This window comes from Gobio gobio, assembly GCF_949357685.1.
Source record: "Gobio gobio genome assembly, chromosome: 20".
Lineage (NCBI taxonomy): Eukaryota > Metazoa > Chordata > Actinopteri > Cypriniformes > Gobionidae > Gobio > Gobio gobio.
Window position 1 is genome coordinate 14,457,535 of NC_137113.1, and position 27,374 is coordinate 14,484,908.

A 27,374-nucleotide genomic window follows, 5' to 3' on the forward strand; every position below is an offset into this window, starting at 1 on the left:
TCACTTCACTGCCTTTCATTAATCCTCTCCCGTGGCCTCATGGGATAGTAAAGTGTCCATCATATGCACACTTCAGAATCTCGCCAGAAGTAGTAGGACATCTGTGTACTGTTTGCCTTCTTTTTTACGAGTACTGTGAATTTAGACATAATTCTTTTTGGAAGTATGCGATTTTGGATGCAGCCATAGTCCACCGAGATTTGCACAAAATAACAAAACATTCCCATGCACAAAATAGCAAATCTTGACAATATTGAGGATTTGGGATGTGTCTCCATTCAGTTGCTAAATAAACGGATTTGCACATGCAATGTAAGTGATTTAATAAGCCTTAAAGTTGTGTCACAAAAGATAACTGCATGTGCAAATTAATACATGCACAGACAGGGTTGTGTAGTGCACCATGGCCACTGTCATTATTGCAAAATGGAGACTTTGAGAATGCAGAATACATTTATATTGTTGACATGCATTAATACACAATGTTACATGAATCCACATAATCAGTTCCACATCATTTCCAGCCCTATCAGTAAAATGTGTTTTGTGAGATTTATTTTTAGTGTGGAAAATCTCATTTTATTGGCATCTAATGTTTTTATGGGTTTTAATTTGGTTTTAATATATTTAAATATGAAATGTCTTTCACTAGAACTGGTGGAGTTTTTTGTTGTTGTTGTTGTTGTTGTTGCTTTGTTTTACATGCTTCTGCTCATTTCTCTACAATTTGTATTTAAATTAGTGCTGGGAATCGCAAAATTTTTAAAACTAATTAATCAAAAAAATGTCTGTAATTAATCACGATTAATCGCAAGGTTTTAATATTTTGGGAGTTTTTGATATTTTGATATTGTATTCATTTCAGTTACTCTCCAAATGAATGAAGAAACAATTTAAAGACAGCATATTTTAAAAATGAGTTGTAATGGCATCTTTTTAATGAATGAAGGCCAGTATCACTGAAACTAATGTCTCTATGAAACATTAAAGACATTACATTACAGTATAACTGAAAGCTACCAATTTTAACATTTATTAGGCTTTAAAAAACAAGTTCATTTAAGTGAACTTAAAACAATCTTTACATAAACCCATTATAATAAATGTTATATTTACCTGTGGCCTTCCCTGCTAGACATATACAGAAATGTGTTATCAAACACCTTTCTTAACTGCATAAATAATACATTAAATATAGATTAATCATCATTAAAGCTAAACTTTTCTCTGTTCCCGTTGTTCTTTAATGAACATTAATGCCAGATATGCTGCCGAACGTGACGCGGATCTGACATGCTGTCAAGCGCATCTCATTTTCTCACGTTCATTTCTCAAGTTCATTTAAGAAGTTATTTAACTCATTTAAGACTCCTATTATGAGACTATGAGACTCCTAATACTTGACAAAACTGGCATTTTGGCATAATTCTCTGTGTTATTGTTTGTTCAAGAGCGAAAGAGAACTCGATGTGTGCACGAGACTGCCGCAAATCTTTCTGTGTGTCGAGTGTGTGTGTATGTGTGTGCATGTGTGTGTGAGCTCCCTATCTTCCTAGGTGGTGAATCAGTATATTGTGTACATGAATGTGGCCGACTCCCTGATCAGTGCCCTGACTACTGAACTAGGGATCTGATTGAGACGCACCCACACAGACAGGACATTGACGTTCTCTTCGGTATTGTCGCGCTTAAATGGTTTAAAAGCATGTACATGAATAAGAGCGTGATCATATAATGTAACGCTAGGCAAAAATGTATATAAAAACGAACGCTGCGTTAATTGCGGTAGATATTTTGAATGCGTTAAACTGAAAAAATTAATCGCGTTCATTTTCCCAGCACTAATTTAAATGTAACAATGTTGTGAAGTACAATTTTTTTTACAAAATTATTTATTGTGAAAATATTTTTGTAAATTTTTTTATTCAAAATGACACAACCGTTCAAAAGTTTAGGGTAAGTAAGATTTTTATTCTTAATATTTTTATTCAGCAAGGATGCAATAAATCGATCACAAGTGACAGTAAAGACTTTTACAATGTTACAAAAATATATACTTTTAAATTTTTTGAACTTTCTATTAATCAAATAATCCTAAAAAAAAGTGTCACATTTCTCACAAAAATATTAAGCAGCACAATTGTTTTCAACGTTAATAATAAGCGTTAAAAAATTCAGCATTTTAGAATGATTTCTGAAGGATCATGTGACACTGAAGACTGGAGTAATGATGCTGAAAATGATGCTTGCCATCACAGGAATAAATTACATTTTAAATAGAAAACAGTTATTTTAAATTGTAATAAGATTTTTATGCAGCCTTGGTAAGCATAAGAAACTTAAAAAAAAAACACCAAAAAAATCTTACTGACCCCAAACATTTGAACAGTAGTGTAAATTCAAAAGTTATATAATTGAATGCATTACCATATGTCCTTTATATGAATATATAGTATATCATTCCTCAGCTTTAAGCAATACAGCTACTGTATATACACAGCTAGGATTAAAGAATAGCACCTGAATCCCAGCTGTCTGCAGACCACCTGCGCATGCTGCTCCGTCCAGCTGTCATCACATACTGTGCCCCAGTCCCCGGAGTGATATACTTCTAGACGACCTTCCCATGGGTTATCACCGTCTACCAGTCTCACCACGCCATCTGAATACATATGCAAACACACTCTATATATACATTTATTCTATGGATAGTTAATGAGAAGTGACAAAGCACAGTCAACGGAAGCGAAGGGGTCTTGTGTCATCCTGAAAGGGTTTATTTTGTTTGCTGTACAAGATCCCATTTACACGGCTACTTACCAGATAAATAAATAAATAAATAGACATTAAATATTGAGTTGAGTTGAAATGATTTTTTAATGTGAGAAGCAAGAAACCATGAAGTGATACAAGAGATATAAAACTAGCACAGCTATGTATAAAAGTTTATAGGGTCAATCAGAATCAGGTATTCCTATAGGTAGGGCTGTAAGTGTTTGTGTGTGTGTGTGTGTGTGTGTGTGTGTGTGTGTGTGTGTGTGTGTGTGTGTGTGTGTGTGTGTGTGTGTGTGTGTGTGTGTGTGTGTGTGTGTGTGTGTGTGTGTGTGTGTGTGTGTGTGTGTGTGTGTGTGTGTGTGTGTGTGTGTGTGTGTGTGTGTGTGTGTGTCTATGTATAGTACGAGACCTGAATAGGGGTTGCATGACACCCCAGCATCTTCCATATGGTCACAGTTGTGTTGTTCCCATCCGCTGTGACGGCACTCGTCCAGAGAGAGCTCATTGCCTGTGCACTGTACTGCATCCAGTTGGATCGGCCCAATGCCCTGCCCGAAATGAGCCCATGACCAGGCTTTGGGGATGCCCCTAGACACACACAAAGACATATAAATGGTCAAAAAAGTAGACTTCACAGGGTATTTGGCCATCTTAAGTCAAATTCAAATCCAAAGGGTACATGTTCAGTTCGAAGGGCACTGACCCGAAGGACCCGAGCGGTCACAAGGAGAAACACACCAAGATGTAAACACTGGAGCGATGTTGGCATCCAAAAGGTGTTTATTACAAGCAAATAAATATGGCTAAGAGCAGGAATAAAACATATTTTCAATAAAAACAAGAACTGCTAGGTAGCCTACTAAAACAGCACTATTGAGGCCAGAGTTTCAATGCGCTCAAGCAGTGCTACAATAACCTTCAAATTCACTCAAATCATAATCTGTCATCCAATCCTCCCTTCCACTAATGATGCACACATTTTCCCGCTTACTAATCGGAGCATACCATTTTTTTTTATGAACTCACCTTACCATGATTAATACATAAATACACAAGATTATTAAGAACAAGAGTTAAATACAATAATTAGGACGGATAAAACCAACACATGCATTTGCACAAACATTTCCATAAATAGCTCAAATGAGAGCTCCCCTACAGTTTGTGCTTTCAAGGCTATGCCCACTCAAAAACAGGAAATATAAAACAGCAAAATCTACGTAAATATTATAAAATGCATAAGACGGTAAGAAAACAGTGGTGGTAGACACCTTCAAGGTCTCTCCATCGCAGGGCACAATCGATAATTAGTCCCAGGTGTGGTCTGTATGTGGCTGTTTGTGAGTATAAAGTGCAGAGACGTGACAGTTACAGTGCAACTATCCTGGTTATGGATAAATAAGATAAAAGAAAAAATCTAAAATGAGCAAATTACATTTATTTGTATTTTACATTTAACATGACAGTTTATAGTAATTAACTGAATAATAACTTAATATTTATGTAAATGCACATGGATTTATATTATATACACACATGTATACTAAATTAAAATGGAAATTTATATTGTATTTTACAGGATTTTATGCCATTATACCTCAAACATTAAAAAAAAAAACATTTTTTTGCGATGTTGACAATTTCAATCTCAGTATATTTAAATGTTAAAGTCCCCCTGTAGTCAATAATTGTATCCCTTAAAACTCATCTTTGATCACCAAAATTACATATTTAAACGTTTATTTCCTGTGAAAAAATGTCTTTACGCCTTAAAATAGCTTGAATGTAACTCTTGCTTCATTTAGTATACGTGGAATATTATTATTAGTATACAAATTAGCCCCGCCTCCACTCACTCACACCAGCTCAGAGATCCACTCTGTCAACTTTTACTCAAGTCACTGTAGTAAACGCTCCACAAAGGTATCGCTCTCTACAACGTCTGACACATAACAGTAATTAATATGATTATCCTTTTGCTTAACTACATTATCAAACAGCTAATAATGTGTTGCTAATGTTACACAAACCATATTCCATCTTTTTTGCCATCTCAGTCTGCCTTCACTATCAGTCAGTATCCTTACAAACGCTTTGAACAACTTAGAACTTCAGTGGAGAAAGGCATATCATTTATCATAACATTGTAATATACATCATAAATCACCGCTATATTTCTAAATGTACACATATTTTTCATATCAACAGAAAAATATACTGGTATAACCTGGCTCCTCTTGAGACTCCCCTGCTTCAGAGAACAGTTAATTATATGCTATAATAGCCCACCCACACATTGACATGATTGGCTACAAGGTGGCCAAGATGCCAGAATTACAGCCCAACTCTTTTTTTCAAGAAACACCGTGGGAATTTTTACTGACCACAGACGGTCATGACCTCAATTTAACATCTTATTAGAAGGACGGTGCCTTATTGCTGAACACTATCCCCATTACTATACTGGAACATTAGGACCAAGAGTTTAGGGTGAGCACCCCCTGCTGGCCTCACCAACACCTCTTCAACAGGAGCATTAGGTGGTCTCCCATCCAGTGCTGACCAGGCTCGACCCTGCTTTGCTTCAGTGGGAAACCAAGATGCCCTGAGAAGCACTAAGTACAGCATTTAAAACCTTTAAAATGCTTCTCACTACACATTCAGTTTGAAAGCTAGCATAGTTTCGGTTGTAACTATAACTGACAAACTCATCATTCAATTGCTTTAATGCTGCAGTAACTGAAGTCGTGCGTGCGTATCATCTCTGCAGCAGCGGTGCGAGTCTGTGCTTATGTGCCATCTCACAGTCTTTATTCTCTACAACTGCTACAACAACATGATGGAGATGTTGTAAGAGAGCAAAGAATACAACAGCGCAAAATAAATAATTCAATCTTCCTCTCATCGAGATAAGAGCACGCATGGATGAAAATACCTCACAGGAGCTCCTAAGTTTTGTGTGTTGTGAAGAAGAAGAACATCTGCTACTGAGTCTTTAAAGACTTTAAAGTCTTTGTTTTTGGGGACTGCTAGAATAGGTTTTCAGGTTTACATTTTTTTAAAATATTTTTCACATATTTTTCATTGTTGCAGCACCTCTCTTCCCATTCTGTCAGTAACTGGGGTGCGTTTTCCAAAAGCATCGCTAGCCAACTATGGCCGCAAGTTCCATCGTTCTCAACACAGTTCAAATAGTCGTGTTTCCGGAAACCATAGTTCCAATGGACATTCCTAAACAGCATCGCAAAATGTTGTGTGGTTGGAAGCATAGTTTCTTGTTTGCATGACATGTGGGCTTAATAAATCATTATCTTGGGCAAAATAAGCACGCTGACATTCAGTACAATCTTTTATTTCGAATACATACAAATGTAATTTATGTCTTTTAGAGATTTAAAGGGTTAGTTCATCCAAAAATGAAAATAATGTAATTTATTACTCACCCTCATGCCATTCCACCTCCGTTCATCTTCGGAACACAAATTAAGATATTTTTGTTGAAATCCGAAGGCTCAATGAGGCCTCCATAGGGAGCAAAGCAATTTACACTCTCAAAATCCATTAATGTAATAAAAAAATGTTTTATTCAATATTAATATTATAAAGCGACGATAATATTTTTGGGGCGCCAAAAAAAACTAAATAACGACTTATATAGTGATATCCGATTTCAAAACACTGCAGCATGAAGCTTCGGATCGTATCGAATCAGAGAGTCGAATCATGATTTGGATCACGTGTCAAAACGCCAAAACTTTGGTGCTCCGAACCACTGAATCGACTCACTGATTCATAAGGCTCCGAAGCTTCATGCAGCAGTGTTTTAAAATCGCTTATCACTATAAGTCGTTATTTAGTTTTTTTTGGCGCCCCAAAAATATTATCGTCGCTTTATAATATTAATATTGAACCACTGTACTCACATGGACTGATTTAAATGTTTTTAGTACATTAATGGATCTCTTGAGAGTGTACATTTCTTTGCTCCCTGTGGAGGCCTCACTGAGCCTTCAGATTTCAACAAAAATATCTTAATTTGTGTTCCGAAGATGAACGGAGGTCTCACGGGTGTGGAACAAATTAGTAATAAATTACATTATTTTCATTTTTGAGTGAACAAACCCTTTAAAGCACAGTTTTTGAAGAGTGTGCATGTGCGTACGTGCTCTAATACGTAAGAACTAGCCTATGATTGAATCTGGAAATAAAGCAAAATAACTGAGAAAAATGAGAATTACTCCTCCGATGCCATATTCGCAATTTATAGCAAAAAATATCGAATTTTTTCGATCTCAAACAAATTCATTAAAAGAAGTTATTACTCCCCCACCTGCGTGACATCATTAACCAACGTGGTAGATTGACAAATTTGCGACAGTTTCTGGAAACAGTCGTGACTAGCTAGTTGATCTCTTCACCAATGCATCATACTATGGTAGTCAAGCAGTGAGTTATGTCATATACGGGAAACACACCTCTGTTTAAGTTCCTTCCTCTGTGAAGCCCCTCCTTTCCGAAAAGTGCAATGTGCTCTGATTGGTCTGCTGGACCAGTGTGTTGTGAATTGTCAACGGCTTTGAGCTAAAATGTCACGCCCCTTACCGTAACCGCAAATTTCAGCTTCTCAGGTGTAAAAACTAACAATGCTGTTTTGCCTTATCAGTTTCGGGGTGAAAAAAAACAGTGGCTGTGTCCGAAATGCCCCTATAAAAATAGGGCACTATTTGAAAGGACAGACATTTTTAGTTGTGTCCGAAACAACAGTGGAAGTTATTGAGTGCACTCATTCAATCCCTCAATGCCCCGCAATAACGAGTGTACAACTGATGTACGCCCAACGGCTAGAGAATACCCATAATGCACTGTGAGAGTCGCATGCTGAATGAATTCCCGTCTTGCCAGGAGATTGCGCCCACAGCTGAATCAATCAACCATCAATTTTCCAAACCGCGCTGGTGCAGCATAAGACTCCCCTTATATATCATACAGGTATAATTTCTTTTTTAATTGATTATTAAATAGTTTAATTAAGGTTTATACATGCTAGTTTCCATGGCAGAGTTCAAGATACATCTTTTCATTACTACTGGAGCTGCCAGTTTCCTACGTTTCAAATGATTATTAAACAGCAAGCACAAACTATGCAAAAGCGGCAGTCCTTCTGGCTCACTCAGTGTCCGAATTCACCCGGTCGTTTTCATCCACTCCTTCAAGTGGACTATATTAGTGGAATAGTGAATGAGGGTATAGGGGGCGATTTCGAACACAGCAGGTGTCTCTTGGATTTGGCAACAACACACTACTAACGCAATTCAACCCAGCCTTTTTTTTGCGTATGCCTTAGACAGGAATATTTAAATGAGAAATACTGTGATGTGTACGATTCTGGAAGAAAACTCAAGACTTCAATTAAGGCATTTCAGGGATTGTGCTTTGTAAATTTGCAGACCTTTTTCATGCTCAAATTGCAACATTACACACTAAAGAAAGTTGAAAATGTAAAAAAGCATAATAGGTCACCTTTAAAACATTTTTTTTTTTTGCAAAAGGCCGTTAGAAAGCTAGAAGCTATAAGCATGATGTATTACTCTGAAACTATCCACTGTATATTCATAACAGGGGTGTGTACGGTGAGTATTTGATGTATTAGTTGTACATTGGACTCACCCCAGTCCGAGCTGCCGGCAGACCACCTCAGCATCCATGTCATCCCACTGATCATCGCAAATGGTCCCCCAGCGCCCATCATGGAAGACCTCAACTCGTCCCTCAAAGTCCTCCTCCCCACCAACCAGCCGCAGCGGCGGTCCATTACCTGAGCGAGCAAACCAGGAATCATGACCCAAAGCCACAAACACATCAATAAATGTAGTGACACCCAGAATGATCTATGCAATACTCTCTCTCTGTGTAATAACCCAGCGGTTGTAGGTTGCAGGTCTTTTCTAATAGGGTCGCAGAAGGCAGTGAAAAATAATTATGCTAAATGCCACTAACCATAATAATGCAACCATAATTATGTCAAATAAAATCTGAACTTTTAGGTAAAAACAAAAGTAAAGGAAAATAACCCAGGTTACATTAAATATTGGTTCATGGAGAATCCATCCATTTGTTGATACAAATACTTTATTTATATATGTATTAAAGTTTTGGGTTAGAAAGATTTGTTTTTAAAGAAATGAAAACTTTCATTAAGCAAGGTTGCATTAAAACAGATCAAAAGTGACGGTAAAGACATTTATAATGCTACAAAATATTTCAATTACAAATAAATGCTGTTCTTTTAAATTTTCTATTTATCCAAAAAAATAAGTTTTTGGAGCAGCAATGATTTCTGACGGATCATGTGACACTGACGGTGCAGAAAATTCAGCTTTGACATCACAGAAACGTGCTGTCAAATCGATTAATCGCATCCAAAATTACAGTTTGTTTACATAATATATGCGTGTATACTGTGTATAATTATTATGTATATATAAATACACACTCTTGTATATATTTAAGATTTTTTTTTATTTATATATCAAAATATTTATATATATAATATAAATTATATAAATATATATACACAGTATATACATGCAAATATTTCTTAAATATATACATGAACGAGTGTGTATTTATATATAACAACTTTTATTTTGTATGCGATTAATCGTGATTAATTGATTTGACAGCACTATGAAAATTCTAATAATAATAATAATAACAATAACAACAATATTTTTTACTGTATTTTTGATCATATAAATGGAGCCTAAGACATTTCATTTTTTTTAAATGTACCAAACCATTTGCATTTGCGTATTGTTGGGTCCTATGCAGTTGTACTATTTTATCATAATAATTCTGTACAATAAACCATTAGTAATGTGTCCAATGTAAAATCTGGGTCCTGAAGCAAAGCCAGAACCATTACAATTAGACATATGTGCAGTTGCCAGTTATATTCATATATAATAATAATAAAAATTCATATCAGGAATGCATTATAAGCAGCCATTTTTTCCCATTCAATGGCTAAAATAAATCTTTTGCTGCCCTGGTAACCCAATGCAGTGCACATCTGTCTGTGTGTCCTCAGACTGTGTCTTCAATAAAGCTCTCAGCAGGCAATCATGAGTTCAGACGCCATTGATTTGCTTTCCAACCTATTTTCTAGTTTTTTCCCCCTTTGTTCATTTCTACAAAAGAAAGTATGGCTTTTTTGATTCCCCCAAAGAAAATATAAGCCCCCACTGAAATGTTTCATTAAAATGTCTAATTTCAGTGAGCGCCAATTTAGTAAGTCAGTATGAATGGACAAAGAAGCTGTAATAACGGCAATTCAAAGATAACATAATCGTCCTCATGATGTTCCATCACACACCCTGTGGTTTTTTGCCTTAGTATTCATTGTAGATCAGAGATACTCAAATGATGTTGCTTGAGGGCAGTTTTTAGAAAATGCAGGGTGACTGCATAAACAGCCATTTTTCATTTGTTTTTATATTAAAATATAATGTACCTGTGCATGTAATTTAATTAGCAAGTTTTAAAGCGGGTCTGGACTGCAAGCAAGCAACGAGATGAAGCACGACACAGCTAGAAATAAAAAAAAGGATGCTCACATTATAAGCAGACCACTTTGTTGATTATAATGGGAGCAATCTTCTTTGACGTACTGCAGTGTACACTTACAGCGCAGACATGGAGGCGGACGCTGAATTCTCAAAACCAGACTTTGAGTAACCCTGATGATCTTTGTATCCTATTTAAACACTTTTCCTGTTCCACGGCAGCTGTAAGGTTTTGCAAGGGCATCTAGATGCAGGAGTGTTTACAGCACTTGTCACTTAAAAGGTCATTAGCTTCACTCTCACAGAAAGCACACTGACCTTCAGGTGGTGCGCACAGCACTCCGGCCTCGTTTCCATGGTTACAGTCACTAGTAACAAACTTCCTGCTCCTGCACTCCAGCAGGGATTTCTCATCTCCACGGCAGCCAAGGCGGGCGTAGTGAAAAAGCCCGGAGCCGGGGCCAAAATATGAATGCTGGAGAGCTGTGCCAATCTCACTTCAACAAAGGAAAAGAATTATGAAGAGAGAAAGAAAGAAGCACCAAGTTATTTCCTCCGCTGTTCAGTGACATAAGGCTTACCACCCACTTTAAGCCCATTTTCTAAAGGCTAAATTAAAAATAGATGTAGTAAATGTGAAGGCATATGTACATTTTAATTAATCATTTAAATATGCAAATTAATAACCATACTTTGACCACAATGAGAAGCAAATATCCATTATTATGGAAAGTCAGATCTAAAAAAACTCACAGATTGTCAAATAAAGTCGGGCTGAAATGTACTAAATTAATTACATAACTATATAATCACGTATTTTAATATTTGTTGAGAAAAAAACGATTAGTATATTATTCAAAGACATTACCTTACTGTGCCAGTCAACATATCTTTTTTCACATTATCTTTAAAGGGGGGGTGAAATGCTGTTTCATGCAAACTGAGCTTTTTACACTGTTAAAGACTTGGACTCCCATCCTAAACATGGGCAAAGTTTGAAAAAAAAAAAGTTGGACGTTTGATGGAGTATTTCTGTGCCAAAAATACTCCTTCCGGTTTTTCATAAGTTTCGGAAAGTTTTTTTCGAGTATGGTATATGTGACGTCAGATGGGGCGGAATGTCCTTGTACGGGCTCTTCTCTTGGTAGGGCGCGCACGCGACTAGAGCGAGAGAGCAAATGCACGCCCATTATAGCGCTGTGCTCGGCCACTTTAATCCAAAAATCGTACATATCGTCCCTTTAACTGCTGTTTTCTCACCGCAGTCATTTTTGTTGTATATTTATATTGTTACTGAGCAAAGCACACAGCACATATTACATTCATCTAATGTATTCATCATTCATCTGCCCCTCTCAGCAGCATGGATGACCTCTGGAAGTTCGTTAACAGTATATCGCTAAGCAAAGAATGTAAAAGAGCTTCGGCATGAGTATATCGGGGCACTGACTCACATTCAGTCTCTTATGCGTCAAGTGTGTACAAGTGCGAGCATGAGCAATAAGTTGCAGGGCTGCAGTTCACTTAACGGCCACCGGTGTCGCTAATAACAAGGGTTTCTGAATTCTACATTTAGCTAAATTGACAGCCCTAATTAGAAGTAAACATAAATTCATATACCCCAGTCCAAGCTGTCGGCAAACCACACTGGCATCACGGTCTGTCCAATGCGTGTCACAAACGGACCCCCACTGGCCATTCAGGTAGACCTCCAGTCGGCCACTCTTTGAGGACGTACCTCCCGCTAATCTGACCGCTCCTGAACAGGTAAGATATACATATATATATATTTATAAAAACACATATATTATAAATAATAATAAAAAAGACTGAAGGAAATAATAAAAAAGAGATACTCAAGGAAACCAATGCAAAACTGTTTTTAGCGTATTGATATGAAATTGTTACAGTGTTCTGGATGGTTTCCAGGGAATTATTAGAAAGTGACCACATCCAATTCTGTAAACGTATAAATAACCCTATTTACATCCAGTATTGTCATTCCTGGTTATATTTTCTAGAATTTAATAAGAATTAAAATCTTACTAAAAAAGCAATCAAGGCCATTTTATTCTTTACAAGGAGAATAACAAAACCATTTAGATTTAGATTAATCTTTTTCTTTATAAAACTGCCCAAAATAGAATTGCTCATTCTGTATTTACATACAAATACATATTTTATAGAACTGAATTTGGACAAGGAAATTACCAGTATAGCTTCTTTTTTACGGAGACATGCAGTAACGAGCATTAGTGGTGTGAATAGTTTATTTAGAATCAGATCCCTCAGCATAAACTCCTAAAATCAGAGGCAAATTATAAACAAGAATTCTGTTCATATCATTCATGCCTCTAGTCCCAGCCCTAAACCTAACAGTAATATGTGATTACTTGATAACAGGAACAGAATGTTGATCCAGGAACACATCCTACTTGGCAAAGTCACAGCCACCATTTGTCTCCACTGCACACAGAATGCAATGATGCTTTTTACCATATCTAATTTTACAATTTCTCCAAAGTTGGGCATAAATATTGGCACCCCTAGAGTTTTTTTATGAGTAAAATATCTCTAAAGTACAGTATATTTTTTGACATTTTTAGCACACCAGGGTGACTAGGAACATGAAATTGTCTAGCTATGACTTCAGAAAGGAGTATAAATATGAGGAAACACAAAGGCCAAATTCCCTTAATCATTCATCACAATGACTAAAACCAAAGAATATAGTTCTGATGTGCAGCAAAAGATTGTTGAGCTTCACAAAATAGAAAGTGGCAGTAAGAAAATAGCTAAAGCATTGAAAATTCCCATTTTCACCATCGCACGGTGAGGAGGAGAGTGAGTGAGTCAGAAAGCCTAAAAAATATTATCAAACAACCCCTACATCACCAGAAGTTGTTTGGGAGGGATTCAAGAAAAATCCTCCTCACTCAAAAACAAACTCCCGTGTATTCAGTTGTCAGACATGACTGAAACTTCAAACGGGACTGGCTGATGAAACTTTTTTTTAAAAAGAGATTTTTGACAGCAAAGCCACCAGATGGGTTTGGTGCAAACAAGGATCAAAAGTACCCCATGTCCACGGTTAAATATACTGCGGGATATGTGAAATTTTTGGCCTATATTTTTGCTGGAGGTTCTGGACATCTTCAGATATATGGTATCATGGATTCTAGCAAATTCCAACAGATAAAAAATCAAAACCTGACGGCCTCTACTAGAAATCGTATAATGGGCCGTGGATGGATCTTCCATCAGGACAATGATCCAAAACAAACAACAAAATCAACACAAAAATGTGTCACCGTGCACAAAATGAAGCTTCTGTCATGACCACCCCATTCCCCTGACCTGAACCCTGTAGAAAATGAGTGGGGTGAACTGAAGAGGAGAAGCACCAACATGGATCTGGGAATCTGAAGGATCTGGAGAGTTTCTGTATAGAAGAATGGTTTCTGATCTCTTGTCAAGTGTTCTCCAAACTCATCAGGCATTGGAGAAAACTCAGAGCTGTTATCTCCTTAATAAGCCCGTCTCCGGTGTGATGACTCCGATTGTTCGAATATTACAATTTAATACTCAACCTAATACTCATACTCAATAAACCCATCTCCAGCGTGTTGCCTCCGATCCTTCGAATATTGCACTTTAATAATTATTTAATCAACACATCATCCTCAATAAACCCGTCTCCGACTTGACTTGGCAAAATGAGGATGAAAAAAGTATTGGATAAAAAGGGTGCCAATAATTATGCCCAACGTGTTTTGGAGAAAAACATTTATTTCATAAAGAGATTTTCCTTTTACTTCAATGAAAAGTTCGATTTTTGTGATTCTTTTGGAATAAAAGATCAAAAGGATTAACAATGCAGATTTATTTTTACAGGCTTCTTTGTTCATTTTTATCAAGGGGGTCAATAATTCTGACCACAACTGTACATACAAAATGTTCTTTTTTTCTCAGCCAACCACTGATTTCTAAATATACAGTCGATGCAAAACACAACAGTCTTCCAAGAGAAATACAACAGTATACAAAGACGTACTAAAAACATATTTATCAGTTGAAGAATGTTAGAATGTTCTAACATCAAGGCTGATGTCCCACTAGCTGATTTTCAGTCATAAGCGCCCGTGTTTCTCTCTGCGGGGAAGCTTTAACAGCCCCAGAGACTAAACTCCCTGATGAGTTAATGAATCTAACTCAAACTCTTTCGCAGAGCCACATATTGCAGACATTGATTTTTTTTTTATTCTAAACTGTTTTCTCATTAAAGCTGTGTATGAATATTCCATAGCAAAATCCAGAGGAATTGATGGGGTAAAAGCCCTCTGAATTGCTGGTATTTCTGTCATTATGGCAAATTTAACATTGATTTGTCAAAACACATTGCAATTTATGACAGGAAACCTGCCATACAGATTGTTCTTAATATTGTATTTAATCAGTGATAATGACAGATCTCCAACAGAAGATGAGATTTTAGAAAAAAGCATAAATGGGTTGTTTCGAGTTGGCACCTACTTAAGGAATAGTATAAACTCACTAGTGGAACATAACAGATCTTTAAAGGGTTAGTTCACACAAAAATGAAAATTCAGTCATTAATTACTCACCCTCATGTCATTCCAAACTCGTAAGACCTTCGTTCATCTTCTGAAAACAAATTAAGTTATTTTTGATGAAATCCGAGAGCTCTCTGAACCCTCCATACAAGAATACTTTTTGTTAGCAGAAAACCCCAAATAACGACTTTATTCAACAATATTTATTCTCATCTGTGCCAGTCTCCTAAGCTGTTGACGTAGTAAATGCAGCAGAAGTCAGATTTCATTCATCAAGAGAGCGAAGAGCTGAGCAGAGCTGAGGTAAGCGTGGCAGTCATTCACGGCGTGTGTCCAGTCTGGCGTGTTTTCATATCACGGCTATGGAAGCTTAACTTTCATAGGAATTCATTGAAAAGTTGAAACACTCACTTTGCTCCGCACAGCTCCGTTATGAATGCCCGGGCGGCAGCGGCCGTGCACATTTACATTCTGTGAGTGAGATTCCACCCCTATGGGCGGGTTGAAAACATGTGGAACTAGCTCCTTCTACTGGCTGTAGTCTCTAGCCTCTGGCCAAAAAATCCTCTGATGACGCAAAATGACGATATTTGCGTCATTGGAGGATTTTTTCCAGAAATAAAATGCATTATTCTCTCATCTCAGGGGAACATGAGGGGGGAAAGTACGATCATTTGAATATACTACCGGGTTTCTACTGATACAAAGCTTAATCCTAATCGCTGAAGTAACCCTTTACCACTGGAGGCACATGGACTATTTTAACAATGTCTTTACTACCTTTCTGGGCCTTGAAAGAGGTAATTAAATTGCTGTCTATGGAGGGGTCAGAAAGATCTCGGATTTCATCAAAGATATCTTCATTTGTGTTCGGAAGATGAATTGTCTTATGTGATTGCAACGATATGAGGGTGAGCAATTAATAACAGAATTTTAATTTTCAATTTTAATTGTAAAAACTATAGTACTCACCTTGGTGGCAGTCGCAGTAGGCCCAACCAATGGCACCTGAGCTCTGTCTGAAAAAGCACCATGGGTTGGACTCACGGTCAGGATTTCGACAAAAATTGTGCTCTCCCAGGCCCCTGCCCGGATACTGCTGCACATAATCTGGGAATTCAGTCCACTTTAGACAGGGTGAACCTGAGTCGGTCTGAGAAACGGTGCCATTGTAATAGCCCAGCTCAGTGAAGCCCTCAGAGCAGGACAGAGGAACTGGAAAAAAACAAAAACAGAGAGAAGGGTTTTATACTGTACACAAATCATATTTAGCTTTCAAATCCCATCTTTAAAGCTGACTGTTCGCACTGGCATTTTTCAAGTCATGAAATCTGATCCGTATGTTCAGACAGTAGTTAATATCCGGTGTATCTATATGAGCATGATACCAAAAGAAATTCTCCTTCAACACTCGAGAGCAGCTGTCAGTGTTGAAAGAAAGGAAATTTAGTCATTGCTTATGTCCATCTTGAAATCTAGCAGTGATGCTTAAAACATGAGGTGCACAAGAGAACAATAATGACAATTTGATGCATTCACACCAAATTTGTTCACTCATTCACTACTCACAATTTGGTGAATGTTACATATTTTAGGAATATAATATTAAGGATAAAATATTAATAATATAATGTTATTAATAGTAAATACATTATTATTACTATTATACTGTACATTATAAACAAATATAAATATTATTATGGATAAAATATAATTATTTTACATTTATTTTAGGAAGGAGTGAGCAAAATGAGCATCTTTGAACATGACACCAGACAAACTTTTAATGAAAAAAAATGACTTGAGACAAAAACTGAGACATATTGCAAAAAATTAACAACAAACAAATAACAAAACTTAATAGCAGGAGAAATAGAACAAAACCACTATAAAAGATTTATTTTATTTTTTACATACACTGTACACCTTCCACTCAGCTATTGAAAAGAAATAAAGTATGTTATGCACTTATATTACAAGTCTTTGGGCCAAAATTACAACAGCTCCTAAAAGACTTTCACTGGAAATCCACATAATAACACACATTAATACAGGTTTTTCTGTGGTAACTGGCAGCATGGCACAGAATACATTCACAGACCATATACCTTGTATTTATAGTAGAAATTATGTATTTATTACTTGGAAAAGCACACATAAAATGTATTTTTCATTGAGTCCTGAAAAATATAGGCCCAAAAATTATAGTCAATCAAAAAATATATATATGTTTTTGTCTGTGATTTATTTTGTGAGATTTCTAAGAAGTGAAGTAGTAACTATTGGTCCGCGTACAAAAAAATTAGGGTTTAGTTCCAAGATTGTTCACCATCTAGCAAAATCCCATTCCAAAATAATAATCCCTGTTGTATAAACTGCCAATGTGAGGGCTCTGCAGATGTGGCCTTTCAATATGGCTTTCCTGCCAGCATCTTATATCTAACAGCGGCTCTTTTGTTTATCTCTCTGGAACACCCACCTTGGCCTCCAAGCCTTGAGCACTGAATCCTCAGGGCTGGAGATTGAAAAGAGGGAGAAGTTGGACATCTGGGTCCCTTATACAGCCTCCTTTCCCAGCATAAAGGACGAGGGATTAGACAAGGCTGTGCTCAAAGCAGGTGCTGAGAAGCCAAGATGAGCAGCCAATAAAGCGGCAGGGAGCCAAACTCTCACTGACCTGCCCTACTTGAGGGTCACCAGCAAGAGCTACACCACCCATACTGGATTTAAAGGCACAATTATTGTAAACTTGCACATTGTGTTAAGGAAAACAGGTGGTTGTGGTTTCTACGGGCCAGTTTCAATATTACACATATCAATCGCTATGTCATTGTCACGTGTTACTGCATATGCACTTTCCCAAATTTTTAAGATCAGATGGTTATTTTATTTTTATTAAAAAAACCTTGTTTCAAAAGCAGCGTTTGATTGACCGATGCGTAAGCGGTCCGATGATGTCACCCGGTGTGCATCAGTATGGATTAGCGTTTACACTACAAATGTCAGATCTTCGACAACCTCAAATGACTCCTCACACCATATGCCATCTAAATGTGATATTTCTGGAGTAAAATCAGGCTAGCAGACCCATTTTGACAAAGTATAAGGAAGCAGCAGTGCAGAAGTCAATGAGAAATTATCACAAGGCTTTATTCATGGATAGACATATTCCATGCCTGGCAATTATACTGTCACTTACAATGTGTCCCAGCAGGTACAAACTGACAAGCTTCCAGTGACAAGTAATTTATCTGTCCAAACTGAGAGAAAAAATGTTGTATCGGAACACAATCACAGCCAAACTGAGTGTATTTGATGTTTAATATAGACCAGGATTTTGGACCAATGAGATTGCACTGTGGGAGGGGCTTCTCAATGCAACACAACAAAAGCAGAAAGCAAGTGAATGGACAAAAATGCACAATTATTTTTGTGCATATTGTTCCAAAGAAGCTGCAAATGTTTGAGTAACCTACATAAAGGAAAAAACATAGAGGGAAAAAGTAAAGAAAAGAAGAAATGATTGGAAAAATGACTGAAGTAAACAGAAGTCCTCACACGATTATGGCTGGATCATAGCTGGATGGAAAAATCATAGCTGGTCTTCTTCCAGAACTCAAACTCGATTATGTTAACTCAATTTTGGTGTTGTAGTGCTGAGAAAATCGGGATCAAATTGCATTCCGCACATAACAACATCACGCACACTGTGAACGGCTAGATAATGTGTAGGAAAGATTATTAGTAGTGCCGTTCTAAACTTTCGAAACAGTTTGAACACAACTTTACTTCGCTGAAGGGTTTTAGTGTTCGAGTTTGGTGCTGTGCTGATGAAGACACAAATGCGTCTCTCGCCGGATGACTGAACACACGGTGGGGAGGAGAGCAGAACTATGGGAAGACCTCACAGAGAGTTTAGATGGTGAGGTCCATATGGACTGTGAAATGCTGCAGACATTGCACAAAACAAGCCTCCCAGAGATGTCAGCCGATTTTTCATGTTTGTCTGCAGGTTTTGAGGAACTTTGTTTGGAGTTGGATCCAAAAACAGTGAGAGAAGGATGGAGAGGCTGTGATCTGTCACTTCCCATAATCCTCTGTTAACCCACAATTCCTTAAATCCCAGAATCCAGCACTACATGACTCAGCAGAATGTCCTTCCCAGCCTGTCACTAGAAAGCTCTGTAGATATGAAGGGTTCTCCACCTTCCATTTGCCTTTGAAAACACATCATTGGCAGTGGGAAGAACAGGCTGTTAATCACAGTCACGAATGGCATGTCTGCAGTCTTTTTTGTCTGCATACTCATGCGACTGCACTTTCTGAGCCAGGCTGTCTGTATTCAAGTGATATCAGAACAACATATATTACAGAGGAACAGTGTGTGTGTGTGTGTGTGTGTGTGTGTGTGTGTGTGTGTGTGTGTGTGTGTGTAAAGAGCAGCAGTAGATTAATGTCTCCATCTGCAAGCTCAGACAGACTCACTGCAATCAGGGCAGAGCTGAATTAGACATATTAAAACAGGATGACGGAGAGCGCTCTCAGAAAGAGTTGTGCCAACCTCAGGGAAATCGTTGACTGCGTTTCTGCTTAATTGGATGCATAAAGATGTGTGGGCAGGAAACGCCATAATGCTGTCGATAAAGTGTCTGGGACAAACTGAAAAATATTTCATCCGTAGAGAGTGAGACAGAATGAAATGCTTTTGATTGGTTTTTACATTCATTTTCATCTTAATTAGCATTCTGTCTCGTTTTAGTAAGACATCTTTAAAACAAGATTAATTTACTTGAGAAGCAATAATTTTGACTTGCTTTAAAATAATATTTCTTTAATTAAGATTATCTTACCCCATTGGCAAGCAACTACCTTGTTTTAAGCATAAATCTAATATGCTTAAAAAACCCTTAAAAAACTCCGATTTTTAAATAGTTTTTTTAAGTAGTCTATCCAAATGCAGTAAAAACAGTAATATTGTGAAATAATGTTACAATTTAAAATACCCATTGTTTATTTTAATATATTTTAAAATGTAATTTATTCCTGTGATGGCAAAGCTGAATTTTCAGCATCATTGTCACATGATCCTTCAGAAATCATTCTGATATGCTGATTTGATGCTCAAGAAACATTTCTAATTATTATCAATGTTGCTGCTTAATATTTTTGTGATGAATGGAAAGTTTAAAGAACAGCATTTTTTTTTTTCAAAATAGAAATCTTTTATAACATTATAAATGTCTTTACTGCACAATTTAATGCCCCCTTGCTGAATAAAAGTATACATTTCTTTTATAAAAAATATATATATATTTTTAGAACTTTTTACTACTATGAATATGAGTCCAGGAATCAAGGAGGAATCTTGAATCCAGTGGCGGAACTAGACTTTTTTGGGGTGGCCAGTGCTACTTTAGGGGGTCCATAGACCGTGAAAGAATATCAATATCAATATACAAGCCTAACTAATATAAAACATTTAAGAACAGAGGAAAATAAGAATAGTGCTAAGAATTAAGTGCTTTAAGTTTTTCTGGTCTAACAGTAATTCAGGTACAGAAATTGATTGAATCAAAATGTAAAATAACATTGCATAATCTTTACTGTATAAATTAATCCTTGTTAAAGCTACAAAAGTTCAAATTCCGTTTTCTTTTCTTTAACTTTAATGACCCAGAGAGCAGCAGGTAGGCTATTTTAGGCTTCTGTCACTTTAAGAGCGAATGCAATATATTGCATCCAGTATATTGACAAACATCCAATTTTTTTCTCAACTGTTTTTACAATAATATTCGCAAGGCGGCTATTTTGCCATACTTGTATGTGTATTTGTCCGTTCAAGTGGAAGAAGAGTTTTCGTGCGCTCTGTGTATGCGCTATGGATGAAGCGCCATATGCCTCACACCAGTCGCGTTTTTAAGTTCAAGGCGGCAATGTAAAACAGTGAATCTAATAACCATACAGGCAAAAGGTTCACTTCAAGAATGAAGTTGTGTCGATGTGTTTTTTTGCTGTAAAAACGTGCAAACGGAAACAGAAAGGACAATCTATATCATATCTCTCCTTAAGCACAGACTTTATTAAAGGGATAGTCCAAAAAGATTTCCAAAAAATGAAAATTACCCCATGATTTATTCACCTTCAATGACATATGACATTCTTCTTTCAGACAAATACAATCGGAGTTACATTAAAAAAATGCCCTGACTCTTCCAAGCTTTATAATGGCAGTGAACGGCAGCCCAAAATGGAAGGCCAAAAAAGTGCATCCATCCATTATAAAAGTAATCCACACGGCTCCGGGGGGTTAATAAAGTAATATATTAATTACTGTTATGTGTCCGACGTTGCAGTGAGTGATACATAAAACGCGTTACCATTCTGATTTGTAGATGACCTTGTATGAATGAGTGGAGACGGGGCTCATTTGCATATTCATGGATCCACATATACAAAATGAAGTTCAAGCTATTTTAAGGCATGAATAAATTTTTTCACAGGACCAAACATTTAAATATGTCATGATTGACTGCAGGGGGACTTTAAATACACAACAAAGAAAAACATTGAAAAATGTCTATACACTCAAGCCTAGGGTGAAGTCATTATGTAGAATAGATACATTAACAACGTTCTGAAACAAATTTACGTCATTAAATGGAACACTATGTGAGTGGCGCTCAGTGGCACAAGAGGATTTTGAACAGCTTTACGCTTGTGCGACCCTATTGTCCGGGGTGTCTTACCATTTAAGCTTACCTCTGGCTCCACCACTGCTTGAATCACATGTGTCGCTTATGGTGCAGTTTTGATGTCATGACATTAAGAAACACAAAATAATAATAGAAATTGATGTAACTGACATCCATCCTGCACAATAGATGCCATAATTGATATTGCTTTTAGAATGTATGGTGCATTTATTATGCTTTATGGAATTGTATAGCCCCAGTCATGATAAACTGACATTAAATCTCTGTCAAGATTCTTTCAAAACAATTGTGTTCCGCACTACTGGAATGCCATAAGGGTAAGTAAATGAAGAGTTTCGTTGCAAAACGAGATATATCCATTTTGAGAAATGTTGGTTATTTGACATTATTATTTAAGACATCAACAGTCAAGTTCATTCACAATTTTTTGTACATTAAACTATTACTTGAGCTCAGTGAAGGCCGGGACACAATATTCTTCAAATCCAGGATATTTTTTATTTAATTTTATGTCCATAAATAAGTCAAAAACCATGCCAAAATGCAACATATTTATCTTAACATTGTCAAACATCTTAAATTGGTTAAAAAAACAATACATCATAAATATATGGAATAGTATATACAAAGATTGATTAATAATAATAAGATTCCGAGTTAGTTTTGGTCAGAACAAACACAACATAACGTTTTTTTTTTTTTGCAAAACGCTATATATCCACCTTAGGCTATATTCTACTACTGTAATACCATTAAGACAAGCTAGTGAATCAATGTTTTGTGTGTGTGTGTGTGTGTGTGTGTGTGTGTGTGTGTGTGTGTGTGTGTGTGTGTGTGTGTGTGTGTGTGTGTGTGTGTGTGTGTGTGTGTGTGTGTGTGTGTGTCGGCATGACAGACCAACATTACTCGCAGTCGCACGATGACAACAATTAATCTTTGGATGTTTTCCCTCCCCTGAATGCCTTGCCCGTTTGTCTTCTCCCTTTGATGATTTTCTTAAGATGCCTTCCTCTTTCTCCCAACAGCAGCTGGAATGACCGGCTCCAATCCGTCATCGAAATCCATAACGTTAGCTTGACTCTGAAGCTTTGATTCTCTGACTGACAGACAGCTGTTGATCAGTGACGTAGCCTACGTGACTGACAGCTCGCCTACAGTATAAACTGGTAAACGTTTTTTAGTTAGCCTATTGAATCCTCTTTTTAAAAATATGTTTTTTGTTTTGATATTATCGTTAAATCACTGAGCAAACTCGGAGCACTTCACCGGCGGTGAATCTACTCCTCGCGTGACATCCTGAGCTTGCGCAGCATCCTGAACGTTCTATATCGCACTTTGTAAAGAAACTGGGCTGGCGGATATCGCGTTTTGTGAAAAAATACATTTTGTAGTTGGCTTAAAATGTACATTTTCAAATCTTATTAATGGCAGCAATTCACACATAGATTAAGGTACATCTAAACAGTGATTTCCAATAATAAAATCCCAATGTCAAAAAATGGCGTTTATCGCGTTTTGCAACCAAACTCTTCAAATAATGATAGAATGTTCATTCTTGGTGAACTATCCTTTTAAGACTGCTACATTAGGCTGACATTTGGATCCTTTTATAACAAAGAACAGAGGAGATAGACATCTGCTGTGTGATGGAATAGTACATCTGGTGATAAAAAGAAGCAGAGAGATTTTTAACAGGAATGACAGCGAAGGTCAGGTAATAAAAGAGTGTAAAACAGAGGTGTCTGGGCATCAGGACCAGCACCAGGAGCCGGCCATGCTTATTCAGCACAGGCTCAGACATTTCGATCCCATTACATTACGGTGCAAGAAAAAAAAATGGCTGATCTCCACTCCAGGTGTTAATGAATCCTACAACATGGAAAAGGTCGGGGGAGGGGACGCTATGGGGAAACAGAGAGAGAGAGAGGCATGTAGGACGCATGCTCTACCATGGATCTGATAAATGAACACATCCCGCACATCCCGAAAACAAGCCATTCTTTGAAACATCAACTCTTGTGAAATCATCTAATACTGACATTCTTCTCCGTTCTGAACCAAACACACGAGGATCTGACACATAAGGTGGGGGATGAGACATCAAAGCTGTTTGAGAAAGCAAAGACTGGCACAGATGCACAGAAGAGGGAGAGTTGCTGAGAGAGAGAGAGTCTTTTCTGTGATGTCTTGAAGTTGTACTCCAAAAATAATTATTTAAAAAATTACCTTATGAGTCAGCTATCAAAATTGGAGGACATAAGTGATTCAATCAAAGCTTGGGCAATACAAATGTACAATTTCAATTTTGTTGCACAAACAAAAAACTATTTTAAAAGCAAATCTATGGACAATCAAATAGGACCGATCAGATAAAATAGCTTAGATATAATAGAATTTCTAGACAATTTGCAGTTAACAGTGGGTGCAAAAAATAAGCAAAACAATCATTAAAAATAATAATGAATAACACAGAGCACTGTATTAGAACTCTTTGGCTGGGATTCATTCACCTTCAGCCACTGACACCCTCTGTGCCGCTCTAAGCTAATGGAAGCACACTGGCAGAACGAATGGCAGCAGAAAAATCAAGTCATTTACGCAAAGCATCCGTATGGCGTACTTGGACACACACGCTCTCAGCTCTGCGCCATAGGAGAGCTCATTCTCCCTCCCCAAATAATCAATTTCCCCACCACAATGAATATTTGTTACGGTTCACATAACGTGCTTTGGCGTGTTAAGCGAATGTGGGAGCAGATGCATGGTGGGGCACCAATGGGTGACAGGAATCAACATAGAACATCAGGGCATTTGCATTAGCATTGGCATTGGCATTTTTTCTGCTAAATAAACCAGAAACGAGTTCTCTTAAGGAAACTGTTTCATGTACAAAGCTTCAGTTCAAGACATTCTGTGTTGCACAACAAAGAATTTGCACGCAATCTTTGTTTTTGAAGGATATAACTTTTTTTTGTATATTTGGTCCACTGTGGCATGCTACCTAGATCTATAGGAAACAATCTGACCATGCAACTTTCAAGGGAACTATAAAATCATAAGCTGACCCATTTCTTTTGATGTATAAAGTATGCTTCGGGCACAGTTTATGTTCTCAATGAGAAGAGAAAACCAAAATCGCTCAATCTAAGCCCTTTCCGTTCCCGGGCACCATAAAGCCGCCTGATTGGCTGGTCCGGGGCGGGCTGTTTATCTGTCTTGATGCAGTGACATCAAAGCGCAGACAGTCATTAGCACTTCGGGATTGGTACTGGGGAATTTCACGCTGTCAAAGTATATGAGAGCGAGATGAGGGAGAAAATCTGACACAGCTCAGAAAGATGGGACACCATCACAGGGTGCATGCCCTTATTAAGCATCCACACTGGTGATATCCAGCGACCAGCGCACAGTGATGCGGTGTAAATGTCACATTTTGGAGCTCTAGAGGAATTGATGAATTATTTATATAAGACAACCCATGGCAAATCCATCTTCTTCGGCTCATTACTAACACAGCCAGAACAGAGAGAATGAGATATAGTGGAATGTAACTCTAAACAAGCATTTGTTTTTAATTTTTCATACATCTCTGTAAATGCAGGAAAGATGAAAGTGAGCCAGCGTCTTCTTTATAGACCATGAAATGAAAATTGTGTTTTGTGGCTTTTAGTACTTTGAAGCAATCGACAGTATATGCTAGTGTACTCTTAAAAGATGGTGAAAGTAACCTTTAGCAGAGACTCGCATTTAAGATGTCCTTATTTTCCGGGAAAATCAACAAAAAATATTGATGACTCATCTTGCACTATACAGCTTTGTGGCCAATCAAATGCTCTCTAGAATGAGGATGTCTCTCCCCTAATACCACCTGAATCAACTAACAAGGAGAAAATCATGTACTGTATATGGCTGTGACATCTGAAGCCTATTAGCTATTTATAAAAGGACCCAATCTCTTCAATAAATATATCCTTTTTCAAAAATCGGCACATGAAAGAAATGGCTCGTCAAGCAATTTCATGGAGAATTTAATAAACCTGTTTCCACCTGGAATTAACATCTGTTTGGGGTGATCCAATCACGAGTTGCCAGATGACAACTATTTATCCCTGGTTTTTACAGCCACCTAAAATGTGTGACTACGTGTGTTTCTGAATGGAGGATTTCATGACAAATAATATCACAAACAAATCACTCACTTGTACTGCATGTTGATAAAGTGCAGCAATGCTTGCACACCATATTCTCAAATACACATATATAAGAATTTAATTCTTGTCACAAATCATATATTGAGCAAAATGCACAGTTATTACTATGTTGGTACAGCTGTACTAAATGAACTTGTGTTGCTTTATGATCTATATTTATTCATTTTAAATTAGCATATGCATATTGTTTTAAGCATATTGCATTTATGCAAATTAAACGATCTGTTTTTTGCATCAGTCAATTTATGCTTTTCCAAATGTTTTAATTTAATTCAGAAACAAAGTTTAAAACTCTTAACTTTAGCATACTGGTGATGAATAGAATACATTACTTTCCCATCAGAAAACGTATATCAATGTTATATCGTCATATCGTCCATCCCTAAAACTTGTATAGTTTTTGGAAGTTTTTTTTTTTTTTTTTAAACAAATATAATTTCTGTCAGGACCCCTATCGTCAAAAATGATTGATTGACTATTAGCATACAGTTTGGATTGACGGTATGGTTCTGTTCTGGGTACACTCTAAAAAAAAAGATTCTTTATGGCACCAAAAATGGTTCTTGGCTCGTAATCATAAGGAACCTTTTTAAGTGCTATATAGCACCAATTTTGGTGCTTCAGTGGTTCTTCAGAGGTTCTTCACTGGTTCTTTGACTAAGGTGCTATAAAGCACCGCTAACTAAGGTGCTATATAGCACCGCTACCATATACAGAACATGTTAAGATATGGTGCTATATACACCAAAAGTAGTTCCTCTATGACAACGACGAAGAACCATTTTTGGTGCCATATACCTTTTTTTTTTTAGTGTAAGAACTCCCTGCGCATCCATGCAGCCTAGCATGGATAAGAGCAGGGAGAGCAGCAATAACCTCCCTTAGGGTAAACAGAACCAACATAATGTATTGCAGATATCATTAATGTCGATATTTAATGTACAAAATAATTCAGGAATTATTCAAAGGGAATCAGAATGCCAAATCCTGACTGGACGAGAGGAGGAGCTGGGGATGGAGGAGGTTAAATTAACTCTGGAGAACGCGATAGATGCTGACAGTACTGAAGGAGCTTATATATGTATGCTGTGATAGACATCGTATTCCTATAGGTAGACGTGATCAGCTGATGGTCAGCTGATGTGAGCTTGACTAATGTGACCTGCCAGAACTGACGCTACACTTGATTTTGCAGAATATAAGATAGTAAATATTTAATTGATGAGGTGTCAATACATTATATAACAATACAATATATATAAGGTATGATTTTACCCCAAAATTCAAAATATTGACACAAAAGGATAACTGTAAATGGAGTCCAGATGTTTCTGTGAACTGCTGCGATCAATTTGCTTCTCTTTTCTGTAGCTTTCGGCAGTCAGTTAAAATGTACCTCAGATTTCTTGTCAATTTTGTACAGTCAAATCACAAAGCTCTTGTCTGGTGTGTTTTGTTTGTTTTTCGCAGCATTCCCCCTGAAAACCAATGCTGCCTTCTCAGTCTTTTTGCCACTCAGAGGACGTAACCGCAGTT

At 37.1% G+C, this 27,374-nt stretch overlaps 1 protein-coding gene across 2 annotated transcripts in view; it reads right to left on the bottom strand.

Annotated features, from left to right (window-relative positions):
- The window catches only part of LOC307143828 (neurotrypsin), a 61,214-nt gene that overhangs the window by 19,420 nt on the left and 14,420 nt on the right, over nucleotides 1–27,374 (bottom strand). For both annotated transcript variants that reach the window (XM_079845596.1, XM_079845595.1), the window contains exons 3-8: nucleotides 15,887–16,129; nucleotides 11,961–12,099; nucleotides 10,659–10,837; nucleotides 8,443–8,590; nucleotides 3,185–3,363; nucleotides 2,521–2,662 (exon numbers count right to left, since the gene is read on the bottom strand). In XM_079845596.1, coding sequence (XP_079701722.1) covers nucleotides 2,521–2,662; nucleotides 3,185–3,363; nucleotides 8,443–8,590; nucleotides 10,659–10,837; nucleotides 11,961–12,099; nucleotides 15,887–16,129 — 1,030 coding nt within the window. The remainder of the gene's footprint in view (nucleotides 1–2,520; nucleotides 2,663–3,184; nucleotides 3,364–8,442; nucleotides 8,591–10,658; nucleotides 10,838–11,960; nucleotides 12,100–15,886; nucleotides 16,130–27,374) is intronic.